The sequence below is a fragment of the Anneissia japonica genome, unplaced genomic scaffold (assembly GCF_011630105.1).
Source record: "Anneissia japonica isolate Jap-2015-1 unplaced genomic scaffold, ASM1163010v1 scaffold4446_len648930_cov198, whole genome shotgun sequence".
Lineage (NCBI taxonomy): Eukaryota > Metazoa > Echinodermata > Crinoidea > Comatulida > Comatulidae > Anneissia > Anneissia japonica.
The window spans coordinates 388,561-406,698 of NW_022683639.1; the positions used below are offsets into that span (position 1 = coordinate 388,561).

Below are 18,138 nucleotides of genomic sequence, written 5' to 3' on the forward strand. Positions count from 1 at the left end.
CATTATTTACCTTTCCCAATACACTACTGAAATTAGAATTTAAAAATCATTTAGTTATAAGAGTATTTCGACTGGTAATCAATTTCAGAAAATTCTACTGCCTGTACATCAGTGAAAATTGATTTGTTGTGATATGTATTTATCCCAAATTAATTTGATATGATTAATTTGAACAGTTCTGTATTTTGATGAGTCAATTTTTTAGGGTTTCTAGATTTTGCAAGATACAACTTTATTAATAATAATAATAAAATTAGCCTACAGTACTGTATAAAATATTCATCCTCTTAATGCATGTCAAAAATGGAAACATGCTGAATTCTCCATCTTGTATGTTAGATCTACTGTAAAGTAGAACATGGACTGCATATGGCACAACATTGAGTTGTTGTTGTCCAAATTGTAGTACTGTATGCAGTTTGGCCCAAACATTTGTTGTGCAGAGAACACAGGAAATCCACCATGGACAAGTGATTTTATTCTACGTTCACATGGTCATGCAAATTGAAAGCATCCTAATGTTACTCACCTGCTGAGGTGCATTAATAACACCTGTATTATACCCAAACTGCAAAGATGAACCTAACACAGCTGATGCAATGGTAAATATTAGGACCTTAGTCCACTTTCCCTGAAATTAATAAGTTACAAGATATTAATTAATCTGATTTCATAACATAAATTACACTTATATACTATACTTATACATTATTGCATAACTATTTATATCTTTAAATAAACTCCAAATCCTGCAAACCGTGCAGCAAAGATGACCACAACATCTTATCTCCATCATATCTTTCTGACCGCTTTCCCCTAAGGGAAAATAGTTACACCAGACTTGTCAATGGTATCAATTTCAAATACTGTAAGCTATGGAATGACCTTTCAGATGAACTTAAATATTCTTCTAATTTACATATTGTCAAGCAAAATGTTCTTAATAACTTCTGATTCATTCATTGTCATCCCCGAAACCAACCGGGTTGGTATCTGCGGGGGAAATTTTCACTGCTAGTTAAGATGCTATGTTGTGTTCTTTTTAATTCTTTTTGTTTTCCATAATTTTGTTTCTTCTTATTATGTACTGTATGGCCTTTTGCACGGCTCTGATCCCAATCACACTTATTGTATCATCCCAAGGCTGCCTTAACTATTGTACTGTTCAGCCAACTCAAAACAAGTTTTCATTTTGCTGTTTTACTGTATTTTATCTCAGCTCAGGGTCACACTGCACATTCACAGTACTTTCTCCTTTGCACCGGATTTTGCGGGAAATGTTATGATACAAGATGTCAAAATTGGCCGCTATCAAAACGACCTTGGCTTGGTCTAGGTTCAGTTTAAGTTCAGATATGAAGATGAGACAGAAATTTACTGTAAAATGTATGGATTGCAAAAAGGTGGCCCTGAGCTGACGTAACTATTAAGTGTGATTTGGGCTCTTACTGCAGATAGCTTGAAATGAAAATGTATGCCTTATATTTGAAGTATTGAGCTGTTGTTTCAACAGAAGTTAAACAAAACCAATTTGCCAACACAACTGAGAATTGTACCTGTACCAGACAAGACACTTTCATATAGTAGATATTTACTTCTTTTCCTACTAAGATGGAACCATAATAATAAAAGAATCACTCTGCCCGAAATTATTTTCACAACAAAAACAAAACTTCACAAAAGTTATTTTTAATACAAAAATTAACAAATAAAATAATAGTTAAACAAAAATTAAATACTTATTATTTAATGAGGAAAGTAAAATTAATAAACATACACTGAAATTTAAAATAAAATATTTTAAAAAATAAATACTTAAAGTATTGAAAGATACCGCAAATGCTCGAATAAGCGCCACTGCGCTTATAAACTTTTTGGCGGCTTCAGTGCGGTGCTTATTCAAAGAGCGGCGTTTATAAAATGCTTTTCTTGCCCGTTTATATGTTACCTAGGCTACAGTATTTCACGTTTTCCTGTAGTTCAGTAGGCGCTTAACGAAAAAAAATCATGTTTGAGAGCGGCACTTATTCGAGCATTTACGGTAATGAAAAGAAACATTCAAAAGTAAAAGAAATTATTGAATGGAAATTACTGTAGTCCCCATATGAAATGAAACAAAATGAAGGAAAGAATCCCGACACAATGGCGTGCATTCCGATACATGGAGTAAGAATTATACTAGCATAGGCCTATCTTATCTAAGATTAATCAGTGGACCTTTTTGATGAAGGAAAGAGTTAAGGAAATAGACCAGACCTTCAAGGTCCTAGGCCTAGCTAGGTAGCATGGGGAGGCTAGGCCGCCTAGGCCTAGCCTAGGTTTATGAAATTGAACCAATGCTACCACCAGCTTATTTTAATTTCAGGCCTAAATAAGTAGGTATAGGCTAGGTCAGGCCCTAGTTGTAGTGGTAGTAGTAGTACTACTACTAGGTCTAGCCTAGTGGCCTAGTGGGAACAGGTCAAAACGGCAAAAAACCAAAACGGCAATAAGTCAAAACGGCAATGACCAAAATGGGAAAAACCAAAACGGCAACACTTTTAGACCACAACGGCAATGGACCAAAACGGCAATGGCTAAATAAAATCAACAATAGTTTGCTTAAAATGCCTTTATTTAAATTAAAAGTTTATTGAAAGTAACGTTCCATGGACCCCCTCTTGATTTCGCACCTTATTCATGAACTTTAAGGTGCTATTAACTTGTATTTACCCTGGTTTGATGGTTTTATTTTAACTGTTACTAATATAACAACATTAAAAAGTACAACTCAAATAAAATTAACAGATGATTCTGATTCAATATTTATTTTGGTATATCATCAGTTCAGTTTATTTCTCATCATCAAAACATTGTACAAAACAGATAAAATTCGCTCAAGGCAGGACAGAAAAATATTACAATAAAAGATGATGCAATGATGGTGTATAAAAGTTTTCTTTAAGAAGTAAAAATTAATTCCAATGTGGCACTACATACAGTAAAACCAATTATAAACATGAAAGTGTACAACGATAAATACGGTGAAAATGAGGCTAAATTGTCATAGAAGTAAAAAACGCGAAGTACAATAATAATAGTAATAATAATAATAACAATAATAATAATAATAATAATAATAATAATAATAATAATAATAATAATAATAATAGTATAAGGCTCTATAAAAAATATTATTAGTTTATCATCCTATCTGGTCAGGAAAAGTGATGAGGGAGGGAGACTTTTTTTTAATTTTTAATTTTACAAATATTACCCATGGGTTGTTTGCTGGTGCATTGATATTCAAAGCAAAACATGATTTAGATAATGCAAACAATATCTACTAACTACTAACTATTTAATAAAATAAATGAAAAAAATTAATAAAAAAAATAAAATAAACAAATTTTCAAATTTTTTTTATAATAAATAAATAATAATAGTAACAATAACAACAACAATACATGCATTGATGTTCAAAGCAAAACATGATCAAAATGCATTGATATTCAAAGCAAAACATGATTTAGATAATGCAAACAATATCTACTAACTATTTAATAAAATAAATGAAAAAAATAAATAAAAAAAATAAAATAAAAAAATTTTCAATTTTTTTTTTTTTTTTCAACATTTATTTTTTCCCAGTACCACAGAAGGCATGAGGGTGAGGGTGATAAACTAATAATTTTTTTTATTGGGCCTAACATACAAATTCAATAGTAAAAAGATTGGGGGAATCACAATATAAAAGCAGTAAACATTTAAATTAAATAATTAAAACTTTAAAATACAGACAAAATGAGGCTAAACAATTTATGTCATAAAGTAAAAAAGCATGAAAGAAAAAAAAACCACTTAGTGCCAATGTGTGCCCTTGTGCGGACAGGGAATGTGACCCCCTCTGAAGCTGGAAACCTTGTTTTTGCAAAATAAATTGATGCAATTTACTATTATAGGCCTAATCAATAAATTTCTCATCAACCGGTATAACCTTGGAATTGACATAACATAACTGATGTCGTACACACTCTTCAGTGTGAAATGTGGCTCTCTTTGCAAGCACATCTAACATCTAAGGAAAGAAGAGCTTAGATTGGTACCAGATAAAATAAATGTTGTTTTCAACATTAATACATTATGCTAATTTTCATCTTTGTAAGCGCATAAGACAGTGCAAAATATTTCTGTGACAGTCTTTTGAAGTGTGTAAAGCTCCATTTTATCCCATACATAGTCAAAATATTGGGGGGATGATACAATGGACATCCCCCCCCCATGTCAAATATTGGGGGATATATCCCCCATCCCCCGGGATCTACGCCAATGATTGCCACTGCCAAAAGGTGCAAAAGCTAGTCGCTAACCAGGGTTACAATCTTTCCCCTGAGAGGGTATTTTTGTGTATACAGTTCGCCCTCCAATTCAAGACCACCTTTGGGACCTGAACATTTTTGGGGTGGTCTCAGGGTTGGTCTCCAATTAGTAGAGAGCTTTAGTGTTAAATGTTGAAGATTGTTATTTGGGTCTTTGGAAAAGTGGTCTCGAATTAGAGGGGTCCACCTATTACTTGGCTATATAAATGCAAGAATATCATCAAAGCATATTATTATTTATCCATCCTAAGAAAATTATTGTTTCTACTTCCAGTTCTTTAAATAGAGCAGAGTATGCTGCATTTCTCTTCGCTTGACCAGTGTTTAATCTATAATTTTTTATCTTTTTTTTTCTGACCGCAAAATATATTATTGGAAAAGTAGCTTTAATTAACAGATCTAAATCAACCATGGTTGAGTGAAAACAGCAAATACTAAAAACTGAAATGGTTTTAGGGGTTTCAGGTCTGGAGATCATCTCTGAATTGTATCCTTTGACAGGTTAATCATCAAAATCAAAATGCATCAGAGTGCATTTCCTCATGGGAAGCCTTGATGGCAAAACCAAACCGTGTGAAGTGATCATAATAGGTGCCATTGCGCGTTCATAGATCTTTCTACTTGTTCTCTAAAAAAAATAGTTTAAAAATCGCATTTTCAAAGTAATTTATTTTATTTGCTACACAAATGAAGTAGATGAGGAAGAGCTCAATTTTTTACACACTACTGGTAGACTAACACGTAAAAAACTGGCCGAACATTTGTTTCCGAAAGAACTATTAGCAATAATTGCTTGTTATGGACGTGTGGGAGTAGAAATTAAGAAAGATGAGACGTATTACAGGTAACAATGTTTTGCTCTGTTTAAGCATCTACGTAAAATGGATTCACCTGCCTTTCCTAGATAAGGCAATCTAACCCAGATCTTAATCAAGCTATCATAAGTAGGCCTATGTATACATTTTGGTTCATTTAATTTATTCAGTACATGGATAAAACTTTTGACATGAATTTTCTAATGTTACAAAGTTCAGCTTGAAGTTTATCGGAATCTACTAGACAATAGACTTTATTTCTCTAAAAACAACGGACCCCTTTCAGGGTAAGAGAGAACATTCAGCTTCTTGGTAACAGAAAAAGATATACATAATTAACGAGGTGCGGACACCACCACTTCGCAACAGTAGTACAAAACTAAAATAAACTCATGATTTTCGAAACAAAATTGGCGAGATTAGATTTCTATTTGTTACTACTTGTGTAAATAACTGGTACATTTTCATGACATTGGGTCTGGTGTAATAGTACTTTTTTAGTCGCTCCGCCCGTTAAATATTTAAAAACATAAGTAATGAATCGTCCCCCACATCATTAAGATTACACAGCATACTAATAAACCAATTTTTGTGTCGACTGCCCTCTACAGTTCAGTAGACACGGGCTTATTCGACTGGTTCATCGATGAGTACGAATTTTCGTTAGCCTACAATTATTCGTTGACTTCAATGTGGGTAAATATTATAAAGTTTATTAAATTTAATCTAAATTATATTAACGCAAACCAATCGGCCATATCTTTTTGGTCACGTGCATAACTTAACGCTGATTAACGCACTCTGGTTGCGTTAATTTTCAAACGAAGTCTATTTTACGAACCAGTCCAATGAAAATAATACTCAACGAAAATTCGTACTCAACGAAATGAACCAGTCGAATAAGCCCATTGTGTCACGAGACAAACAAATTTGAGTCAGCTGGGATCGGGAGAGAGTGACCCGATTTTCTACTTCGAGGATCTGATGATAGGAAGTGTGTATATAATACTCTTTAATACTGCATTCATACGTAGATATGTTCTTCAGCATTCACAGTCAATATTATTTATAATTATAAATAAAGGTTTCGTTTAATTTCCCTATAATAATGATTAGGTCTCTAGTTCTAAGTTAGTGGCCTAGGCCTAGCTAGGCTAGGCCTACTCACCACACCTGGCCCTAGGTCTAGCCTAGGCCTAGTAGTACTAAGAAGGGGATAGCTATGGCCCATAGACACCAAAAATGGTAGGAAGATAGGCAGTTGTCAGTTAGCATCAAATACTTACGCAGTCAGGTAAGTACAATGAATATTTAATGGGTTCCCTGATGCGTAACTAAAAATTGATCAGTGACGGTAAGCCAGCCTAAGCCTACTAGCTAGGCTAGGCCCAGGCCTAGTATTATTTATTTATTTTTTTTAGTTTGAGTAATAAAATGTTTGTGTACATAATTCGGGTGCTGAAATTAAACGTACATTGAAACTCAAATTGTTTGTCGCTTTTGTTTATGCACCCATATTGTCAAAAAACGCTCCCTGAAAAACAGCTTAAAATGCTCAGATCTTCGGAGCGCCAGAGGCTTCGCCCTACCTCCATTAAAAAACTGTGCAAGACTCTGCAGAGAGAATAGAAGGTGTCTGCAGAGAGGATAGAAGGGGACTGCAGAGAATCGAGGGTGCTGTTAGAAAAGAAACTGTTTTGAGAATTGGATCGAAAATTGCTTTTAGATTTTGATTATCGTTTCTTAATCTTTATTTTCCACAGGATTTGTGGTTGCATCAGAGATAATTCCTGGTGCCTTGCAGGTTGTAGGATTACATGGATTCCAACTATGGTTACTACATTCATGGAATGCTGGGGCATACATCAATAATTGCTGATAACTGCTCCGATGATGCTGTCCAGTGGTTGTGGCACACTTTCCATGAGTGTGTACGTAACAATATCCAGTATGCTGGGTTCGTTCTTGGGTTACTCTCAATATGCTGTTGGGTGGTTGTGTTTTTACCGTAAGTATGGACATACTATTTTAGTACTTACTAATACTTATTATCTCAATTTGGTCTCTTCATATAGATTGAGCCTGTGTGAGTGATATACAGTATTTCATTTCTAAAATTATGATTTTTGGCCTAATTTGACTTGTAAATTTTTTGTGCATTAAAACCTGTTATTTTTTTTTTTTTTTTTTTTGCAGCCAATTTTATGAATCGTACAAAAATGGCAAAATGGATGAAGGTGTGTCTATAGCATTTCTTATTCTCTGGCTTCTAGGTGATACAACAAATCTCATTGGATGTCTACTTGCAGATCAGCTTACAACACAGGTATATTTAATGTTATTACTCTGATTGTAAGCATGTCGTTAATGTAGGTAGTGTGTAAGGTACAAATGGGTTTCTATAATTATGTCAGTAAATTGAGTTTTGAGTAAAGATAAGTTGCCATAAATTTGCACTGCTACAGTGTTTTTTTTATGATACCATTACACTGGGTAGGTGTTCCCAACGCAACCGAAGGGCTCCGTGATTGTTTAATTCTTTCCAGGGCTGAAACTTGCTAATTAAGTCGTTGTGTATTAACACATGGTTTTATGGTGGTATAAAAGATCATTGAAAAGAAGGTCATTGAAGCTGTTATGTTTGCTCTCCAGCAGTCCTTGGCTTGGTCTAATTTGCCTAAATAGTTAAAAGCAAGGTCACCCTAGCAGGACTGCCTCAGTACTGTTAAAATATTGTTGAAATAAATCAGTTTAATAAATTTTATTATCAATAGTGATAATACTAATAATAATACTGATAATATGAAGCCAGAGGCTGTTGTTACACCAAGCTTTTAATCATGCTCTAATTCTGATGGGATGTTATTGTTCTAATCCATCATACAATAACATCCAATCAGAATTAAGAATTGGTTTAAGACTGGTGTAATAATAGCCACTACCTAATATAAAATGATAAAACTGTATTTTTTTTTTATACTGACTTAGGTTGGAACTGCATACTACTATATCTTTATGGACTTCCTCATTATATCCCAGTATTCTTACTATTTCTTCAAAAATAGAAAACTCAGAAATCGTAAGTAAATTGTTAAATTTACTTCATATTCCAATCCATCAATCAAATATTGTCATTCATTCAGTTTATTGATTTGTAGCTTGGTGGTTTATTGATTTGTAGCTTGGTGGTTTATTAAATTGTAGCTTGGTGGTTTATTGATTTGTAGCTTGGTGGTTTATTGATTTGTAACTTTGGTGGTTAAGATAGTTGCCTTCCAATCCTGGGTCCTTTGTTCATTTCCTTTCAATGTTGCAGGATTTTTTCTCAACTAAAAACAGTTCCACTAGACATAATGTAGAACCTTGTATGTTTTTCTTGTGAAAGAGATTGCCACCTATCAGTATGAAAGTAATTATGTGCTACGACAAATATCAATCTTTGGCCGATGTGCCAAAATAGTGAATAAACATAAAATATAATAAAATAAATTTATTGTAAATCAAATTTAATTTTTACTAAACCAAAATAAAATTATACGCACTTGCGACGTTAAAAATAAATTTAGTTTCTAATTCCTTTTGCATTTTATTCCATTTATATGATTGGTAGAACTAAGTCTTATTGGATTTTGTTTTTATATTTTTAGGATCATCTAATTATTACTCGCCAGTAAATTCACAATCAGGGCAAGTTGTCTTCTGCATTGCTATGGTAATGTGGTTTTCATCAATATTCACCTCTTTACCGTTACAAATGGAACCAGCGCCCACAATCGGAAGACTACCAGGAAGAACATTACTTGCTCATTCAGAATGCAAAGTGTACCTGTATGACGATACCTGCCTATTTTTTGTAAGATAAATTATTTCACTTCTTTTGTGGCTAAAGTTTAAATGAAATTGAAGAGAGTGGAGTAGTAACTTGGTATTGGGCGGTGGATTAATTTTAACCAGGGTGAAAGGTACTGCTTGGTCAAATGATACTGCAGTTTGCACTTGATGTAGTAAGTTTTCACACATACATGATCAGTCTAATTGTGGATAAATTCTGAAAAACGTTCAGCAGTGACTATACTGTAACCCCTGTCCAGATTATAAATTTTATTTTACAAAAAACATGTGGCATGACTAAATATGGTCATGATGACATCACATTATGAACATATATAGGTACATCGTGACTACATATGGGCATGCAACAGAGAGACAGAGCTTAAGACTTTTAATCAGGCCATTCTTCAAAAATACAAAATTTTAGCTGTCAATTATACAATCTGCATTGCTACAATGACGGCCAGATGCTGTACTGTACATTCTGTAATTGGAGTGTGATGTTTGATAAGCAGTATGGCTGAGGAGGGGGGCTAGCTAGGGAGGGAGCAGTCTAAACCCCCAAGTATGCTCCGCCACTTGACCCACTGTTCCACCTTGCTGCCACCAGACCCTCACCATGGATGGATGGTTTTTTTTTTTTTGGTGTAAACACCAAGGATAATCCACGGAAGTCTAAAGAAGACTTTGTTTCCAGTGGAGTCCTTCTGATGGTAATTGGGCATTACACCGGGAGACAATCCCCTACTCTTTTCCGAAGAGTGTACTGCATTCTTTAACGTGCACACAGGCTATAAAGCACATGGGACCAATGGCTAAAATGTCTCATTTGAAAGATGGTGTGCTATCGTAACTTGCTTTTCAGCCCTCCAGCTGAAACACAAGGAAAGCAGCGATGGGAATTGAACCGGGGACCTATAGATCTCCACGGTTCAGCGCACACACAGTGGCTACCACCAGTTTAGCCGACTGAACTATTACTGTTCCTTAATGCCCAGCAGCTGCGCAGCCCAAGATCCAGGTAAGCTTTTGGCTGCCCTGTTGCTAAGTAACTGTTTAATGGTAGGTTTTAGAGCAAATTTGGATAAATTTTTTTAAAAGCTAAACTTTTATAATATTTTATTATTTGTACAGTCCAACAAAGATATAATCGGGTATGCGTGCGGTGTATTGTCAAGTATATTCTACCTGACTTCAAGAACGCCCCAAATATATATGAACGTAAGTACTAAAATTTATTTGGCATTGTGCCATATCTAGACTTTTAGGAGGTTAATCCAAGCCCATCCGATTACCATTTAGTTGCTCTAACAATTGAGCTGTGATGCCAAGCTTGTATATTCCTTGGATTTTCTCTTGGGATACCATTATTTTTGTTACAGTATTTGCAACCTTACCTTGTAACGAATACGTCATCTTCATAATTGTAATTCATGCCTAAAACATTCTTGACAATAAATATGTAAACTGAATATGATCGTTATTCATGTAATAAGCATGGGTGGCCTATGTTGTGACAGATAAAAATTTGATGACGTAACCATATTCGTTATCGATTTTTATAAGCTTGCAAAACCTCCCTATTGCCTAATATGTAAATACTAGATAAAAATTAGACTCTGTAACAAAACATCTCCATCAGTGTTAAATGTACTCCTGTATATATAATGCTACCAAACTGAATAAATACACAAATATAGATGATAGTTTGATTTGTTTGATTTCAGAAACTTCTAATACTAATGTAACTATAATTGGAATGTTCTCCAAAACTGTAAGGAAATTGTTTACATTAAAGGCATTTTTTATATGATTGAGAACTTTATGTGGCATATCAGCTAAAATTTACAAGTTGTTTTAGTGTTGTAGAAGAATTGATGTAGAATCTTACTGTAAAACTTTACTGTTCAGCCCTTTATCTTATTTTATTAAAAACTTTCTTCAACAATATTTTTGTATATGAAGATATTCTGGTAATAAGTATTATATTGTAACACATTTTTTACATTGATATTTTGTTTAATTTTGGATGTTTATTTCTAATGTACAGTAAAGCAATTGAGGCTTGTAGCTAAATGCGCTTAATCAAGATAATTGAACTATTATTATTATTAAAATATATGTATTTATGCTTAATAAAATCATTAATAATTTTTTTAATGGTTATCAGTATAAACGGAAATCAGTTGAGGGAATTTCTAGAGTGATGTTTTTAATAGCGATCATGGCAAACCTGCTGTATGGCACTTCGGTCCTGTTCGAAGTCCAAGGAGACACCGCCGTCTTTATGATTAGACATTTACCATGGCTTGTTGGAAGCTTGGGAACACTGGTATTTGATTTAACTGTATCCTTTTACTCTATGAGTGTTGTTGATAGGTTTTTAAATCTTTATTACACAGATTTATATTGGCTGAAAGCTGACTGAAATAAATAAATAAATAATTATATAATATACCATTTAAAAAAAATCTCAAATAAGATGGTAGCCAACAATGGGAACTCTTCTCAGTACCAATAAGACTGCTGTTGCGTTTCATATTATTTCCCCAGTTAGTGCATCAACCATGAGTGAATCCTGGTTAATTGATCACCTGGACATATTATGGTACCATCACTTATGGATGAAGATGCTCAATACCATTATTTCTGGCTGTAGAATTCAGTGTGTACAGGCTTTTTTAATATGCCTTAATTTTGAAACACAATTTGAAGGATGGGAGGTGGACACTCAACGCATGGTGCTTCCCCCATCTTTTAGACCAAGAAGTTAGCCATAGTGGCCCTTCCACCCACCCCCCCCCCCTGATTATTTTTCCATGGGTCTGCCCCTAAAACACAAACTGTACGGATTATCTAAATATATAAACAGCATAGACTCAAAATCAGTGTTTGCAGAAATATATTTTTAACAGGTAATATGTCTTGCAGTACTTTTCTTGACAAACGTGTCAGGTCGTAATTCAGTTCCGTTTCTACAAGGTAGAAACCAGGAGTCTACCTCTGCTGTCAGATGATACTGATCCTCTACCAAATGGTCACTTCAATGAGAGTATCAACTCGGATATCATTTGAAAAAAAACATAAGCTTGAGTAACCAGGGAAAAGGGTTGTTGTTAATCTCTCTCACCCTGTCTAGACTTGTGTGACAAAGACTTGTGATTTGCCCATATGATAGTGATGGGACATCATCATGTCCATATATAGACAAATCACACATATTTGTCACTTTATTGTGTTAACATATACACGTTGACATATCTTTACACATTAAGTAAAAGAGTTTATGTTAAATTCATGTTAATTAAAATATTAATTAAATAAATGTTAATTTTTCTTATAGCCAGTATTCATAATTTCCATATTTTATGTGGCAAGCCCATATTTGGGCATGATGATTTAATATCCAAGGCATCCCATATATTGAAAAGATGATGTCATATCAAATCCATACTAACATTGAGCTTCGATTAATTTTGCTTGCAAATTGTAGCCACGTTGACATCAATAATGCTCCTTGTTTAAGGTTATTTGATATGCACATTTGTAATACTAGATCTTGAGAAATGGGCTTTAATCATTATTTTGGACCAAAACAAATACATATTTTCTTGTTATTTCAATCTATGTTCCTGTGCAATTTTTATCTGTAGGTGTGTTTAATAAACTATTAAATTAATTAAATTAATAGACTTCAACTTCAATATATGTAATTTATTCATAGATATATAAAAATTCAAGAGTTTAACCCCAACCTTTACCATCTCATGTGATCGCAACATGTAATCAAATAACATTACTTATGTAATGACCTCATCCAATTACTGCATACAATAATCTCATGTCATCATGCAATAATCTCATGTCATCATGCAATAATCTCATGTCATCATGCAATAATCTCATGTCATCACCTTAAGCTCTATTCACACTATTAAGCAATTAGTATAACGGAAAATTATTATATGAAGGTTAGATTTAATGCATGAAAAACTTACCTGAAGGCCTGCAAATTTTATGTGACAAATCTGTGGGATGTGCCAATATATGGGCATGATAATGTCATATTAAACCCAAATATGGGCATGTAGCATTTTTTTTTTACAAAAAATTTGATAGTCTGGACATGGCTTTATAATATCACCTTACATTCATATCTTCTGACATATTCTCATCAGATAAACATTCTTATTAATCCTATTATAAATCACCTTAAATTTAAAGCGATATTAAATACTGTAATTATATCAACTAAGGTCTAGTATTAAAACTATTGGGAATGGGAATACTGTAAATTGATGATTAATTATAAGCTAACTATAAATGTATAGAATGCAACATTTAATGTGTAAACATCTTATTAATAATATAAGTGATAATAAGACAAGCATGCTTTGAAAATAATGTTAGATACTCAACAGGGTTTTAGCTCGGAGAGTTTCAGAATAATGGTCGTACAGGGTAGGTTTTTTTCAACCCGTCTATAAAAAGTCTGATGATTTTTTTTTCAACAGTTACTACTATTTATACTATTTATAAGCAAGCCAAAGGTGTGAATGTCCAGTAGTGTAGTGGCACTGTTAAGATAGGTGCTAATTCTAACATAAAAATTATTTAAGTGTTTATATGGCGATAACTTAATGTATTTCGTATTTGGCTTATGTTTTCTAATACAATTTTTAACTTGCACATATTGTTTGAATGCACACATATTTTAGAGTATTTGCTCCTTTTACTGTATCAGGCGATCTCTTAAGTTCATTATTACTTAGTGAAACAAGTTCTTTTTAATATTTTTGTAATTAATAAAGTGATATCAGTATTTTTTTTTAAAATAATTATATATTCAATGTATATTTATTTTATTGTTTAATATCAATTTATTGTATATTTTTTGATTATATATATCAATTTGATTGTATTTTAAAGATGATAAAATGAAGAAAATTGATATTAAATGACAGTTTATTTGTTTTATATTCTTCCCATGAAAATAATATATTGGTATTCAACAAGTCTAGTATACGCAGAATTCAGTAAAGCCTGTTAATACTACCACGATACTGTAGTTAAGAATTACCAGGATTGTATTTAAAGCCAGACTGCAGCAGTAAAAAATATCTTTCAGAAAGAAAAATTATCTCTTTTAGAAATGAAATTTCTCAGACAGTGTGCTAGAAAAGTAAATTTATACAACATATAATTTCTTTCCTCTTAGATCCTAGCTTTAAATTTACTAAATGGTAACCAGGGTCTTTTAATTTGAATACTTCTAATTTGTGTGTCTAAAAGGTGTGTTTTAATGTTATTGTTTTATTTTAGCTATTATAGGAATATTATAAATTAAATAATATTTAAAATTATTATACTGTAATTATAATTATCATTTTATTATTGCCATTATTTTATCACCGTAATCAAATATCATTAGAAAATATGAAATCGTTCTTGTCAGACCTTGTGTAAATATTGTATCCATCTGATTTTTTACAGTACAAATAAATTTTATCTTTTACTGTATCACTTGTTTGCATTTTGTGTACTCTTAAGGCCTGTTTACACTTTAACGATAACATAAAAATGTTAAAAAGCGATTGTTCATATAGAAAACAAAAGAAATAAGAGAGGTTTTTACACTAGGACGATTCTATAACGATTTATCATGTATGCAATAACAAAATATTTTAACAAATCAAATCAGATGGCGTCATAATAATGGACAAACGATAAAATCGTTGCTACTACGACGATTTTAATGTTTTCCCATGATTATGACGTCATCTGATTTGATTTGTCAAAATATGTTGTTATCGCATAACTGATAAATCGTTATCGAATCGTTCTAGTGTAAAAACTTATCTTATTTCTTTTATTTTCTATATGAACAATCGCTTTTTAGCTTTTTTATCGTTATCGGTATCGTTGAAGTATAAACAGGCCTTTAAGCCGGGCATTCACTGCGTCGTACGATGGTCGTAAGACGAATCCAACTCTGTCGTCTGTGAGCAATAGACGACGTTACGCTGTCTACTGATTGTCGGGTGTCAGTCTGAACTGATCGTTATTAAAAACGATCCTTTGCGCGCGCGTCATCGTGTTACGTTTTTTATAGACACCGTCGTGCGCAGTGAGTGCCCGGCTTTAACAGTGGCTACGTATCTAGGGGTCTTGATAGGCCACTGTTAATTAACAAGAAGTTTATATATTAATTAATTTGACTTTTGGATACTTAAGAATTAGAGAATTGTGCGAACGAATGCCAACAAGCGAGATGACTGTACAAAATGACTCATTTTAATTTGCTGGGATTGCCTTCACTATCCGACTATATATCAACATAAATAACGAAAACATGCCATAAATGTGTTTAAATTTATTCACTGCATTCACTTTCAACATCTTCAAGTTCTTTAAGAAATTTTTCAATGTTTATTTCTTTAGTTTTATCTTTATTATCCGACGACTTTTTGCATTTGATGGAATCTCCGAACTCCTTTAACCATTTCGCATGGTTCTTGATGAGAGTTTTTGACTTTCCGCTAAACTTTATAATTCTTGATAACTCCATGTCTGAGCTAGTCCTCATTAGAGATCGTATCCGAAATGATACGAACACAATGAGGCACACGATGAATATTATTACCAAAATCATTACTGTTTCAAGCACTCGATGTTCACGTCTGATATGTTTAAAGTTGGACAAATGATGCTTCAAAAACCAATCCCGTGTTTCATTATTCGCAGTAGGTAATGTGTCGGTATTGTTTTGAAGATTTTCTGCTGCATTATCTATTAGAAACAACGAAAATAGAAAAAAAAAAATCAATAGTTTATGTTACGGTTGTCAAACATGAATGATATTTACTTAAAAAAAGATTTTCTAGATTCTTTGAAGAAAAGCTGTACGTTAGATTATCAACCATTTTAATTTATTTAATGTATCGTCTTTATATTTTATAGTCTAAAATCATTTGCAATTTAACTGCAAACAAGGCCTACAATGATAATTGTCATTAATCTTACCACAAGGCGACATCATACAGTTGACAGTTTTTGTGGGGTTTCCTTTGCACAAGTCCGACTTTATATAAAGTAACTCTATGTATAGTTTACATTCTCGGGCGCTTACTTTAATACCATTTCCACAAGTAACCGAGCATGATTGCCAATTGCCCCATTCCGACCATTCATAAGCAGACGAAGTTGAGTCAGGAAATTCTGTAAATTATTTAATTTCATGAAATTTCATTTTTATCAAAAAGTAGGCCCAGTGCAAACTTTTGTTTTTTGGCAGCTGGATAATAGAAAACTACAATAATCCTCACCAACCCAATAGTTCATTTTATTAAGGGTACCATGGACTATCCTCAACCGTTTTAGCTTTGATATTGGTCCATGGCAAGGCGAGATGAGTGCATTTAGAGTTGAAGACAATAAAGCAAGCGCTTGTACGAGCCAGAAAGAATAGGAAATAATAGTATTGCATTGTAGATAAGCTATGAATTTGATGTCTTCAAGAATGCGCTCGAAATTGCAGTAGGAATATTTCTCGGACTTGAACATACAACCTTTTGCATCCATTATTATGATTCAACAATTAGGACTTTTTCTTATTTAGGTTTGGATAAAATTAAAGAAGCCTGCATTTGAGAAGTACAGTAAATACAACGTGACTAACCTTTTGGTCGAATCGTGTCATACAGTATGTTAGTAACCCCAGAAGGATTAGTAGGACCTATGGCAGGCTTAATGGTATTCCAATCCGTATTTTTGTGCTCTTTCTTCTGTGTTCTATACCAATCCTCATAGGTTACCATAATCTTAGGAGCATTATCTCCATGTGTAACTATTTCGTCAGTTTTTAGAATAGTTTTGTTAATTTTAACTGGGGTTGGGGTTATTCTTGTCCTAGTAAGTACTTCATTTGTCTCAGTCGTAATTGGTAATAACGTTTCTGAAAAAATATTTTGATTTTTATCAATTAATTTTATTCATTGAACGAATGACCAATTGACATTTTGAAAATCTTTTGGTAGATAAGTTATGTCACGTATTATTATTTAATTCTAATGTTATTAGTAGTCCTATAGTTTTTTACGTGACAAATAATGTTATTTGTGAAATAATATAGAGGTTTTCATAATTACAGTATATTATTACCGAAAAAAAAAATGATAATGTAAATGTGAGCAGAAAATGTATTTAATAAATCAATTTATATTTTGAACCTAATTAGTTTAAAGTGCCTCTGCCACCTATTCTGACAATTTCTATAAACTACAGCGTATTTATATTTATAAATATATTATAAACACAAGTGTTGGTCATAAATTATGAATAAAATTGATTTTGTACTAAAAAAATGAGTTTGAAGTGTCATTTTCGTAAGACCTTAGAAACAACAAGGTCACTCAATGACGTCATTGGTGACCGACAAAATTCATCCAAGCGCGAAATCAAAACAAACACTGTGACAGCCTAGCGGAGGAAGAAAAAAGCGAGCATGTTGATAGACGGAGAATATTTCAACTCATCCTCATCGTATGAAGAAACAACAGATGAGGAAGACAATGACGTTGGCTGTTGTCCATTCCTATATATATGTCTTGGTATGAAAAAGAAAGAAATACAGAAGATGGTAATAATATTACGAATCCGAACTTAGAGTAGGCCTAGGCTAGTTGGTGTGAGAGAGAGAGCGAGCCTGTCATCGTATCGATAGATTGTTTCCGTTACTATCTGCTTCATGGTTGTGCAATAATACCAAAAGTAGGAATGAATCACGTATATTATTATTATTAATGATTATTACTTTAAAATGGCATAGGGCCTAAGCCATAATTTTAGAGAGCTTTGATAAATACGGTGTATGTCAGAAAGAAAGCACATAGCTACCACCACATCCACAAACTTTTTCTAGGCCCCAAAATGGGCAGCGGACTGGGCTTGAATTGGTGTGCACCTGATCTATAAATGGGCGTTTCAGTCCATGCTTCCTGTTTATTTAGAGATAATTACAGACGTGTTTGTTGAGAGACAAGTGCGTAAGTCAAAAGTAGTAAATAGGGCAATATATTATTAAAAAGAATCAAAAAAATCAAAAGAAGTCAAAAAAAAAAAAAAAAAAAAAAAAA

At 33.0% G+C, this 18,138-nt stretch overlaps 3 protein-coding genes across 6 annotated transcripts in view; 1 reads left to right on the plus strand and 2 right to left on the minus strand.

Annotated features, from left to right (window-relative positions):
* Positions 1-681, minus strand: part of LOC117100477 (glucose transporter type 1-like) — a 41,488-nt gene extending 40,807 nt beyond the window's left edge. For all 3 annotated transcript variants that reach the window (XM_033240190.1, XM_033240198.1, XM_033240182.1), the window contains exon 1: positions 530-681. The gene's annotated coding sequence lies outside the window, so the exon portion shown is untranslated. The remainder of the gene's footprint in view (positions 1-529) is intronic.
* Positions 682-6,017: 5,336 nt separating this feature from the next.
* Positions 6,018-12,300, plus strand: LOC117100494 (lysosomal amino acid transporter 1 homolog). 2 transcript variants are annotated; one of them, XM_033240212.1, is made up of 8 exons: positions 6,018-6,167; positions 6,937-7,181; positions 7,370-7,499; positions 8,162-8,252; positions 8,821-9,026; positions 10,139-10,225; positions 11,175-11,351; positions 11,960-12,300. In XM_033240212.1, the coding sequence occupies exons 2-8, from the start codon at positions 6,991-6,993 to the stop codon at positions 12,077-12,079; spliced, it is 1,002 nt and encodes a 333-aa protein (XP_033096103.1). In that variant the 5' UTR covers positions 6,018-6,167; positions 6,937-6,990; the 3' UTR covers positions 12,080-12,300. The 2 variants fall into 2 exon arrangements, with proteins under 2 accessions (XP_033096103.1, XP_033096113.1); XM_033240222.1 differs by having other exon boundaries at positions 6,117-6,257.
* Positions 12,301-14,888: 2,588 nt separating this feature from the next.
* The window catches only part of LOC117100503, a 7,395-nt gene continuing 4,145 nt past the window's right edge, over positions 14,889-18,138 (minus strand). The window contains exons 3-5 of the mRNA XM_033240235.1: positions 16,683-16,958; positions 16,028-16,222; positions 14,889-15,793 (exon numbers count right to left, since the gene is read on the minus strand). Coding sequence (XP_033096126.1) covers positions 15,378-15,793; positions 16,028-16,222; positions 16,683-16,958 — 887 coding nt within the window. The 3' untranslated portion in view covers positions 14,889-15,377. The remainder of the gene's footprint in view (positions 15,794-16,027; positions 16,223-16,682; positions 16,959-18,138) is intronic.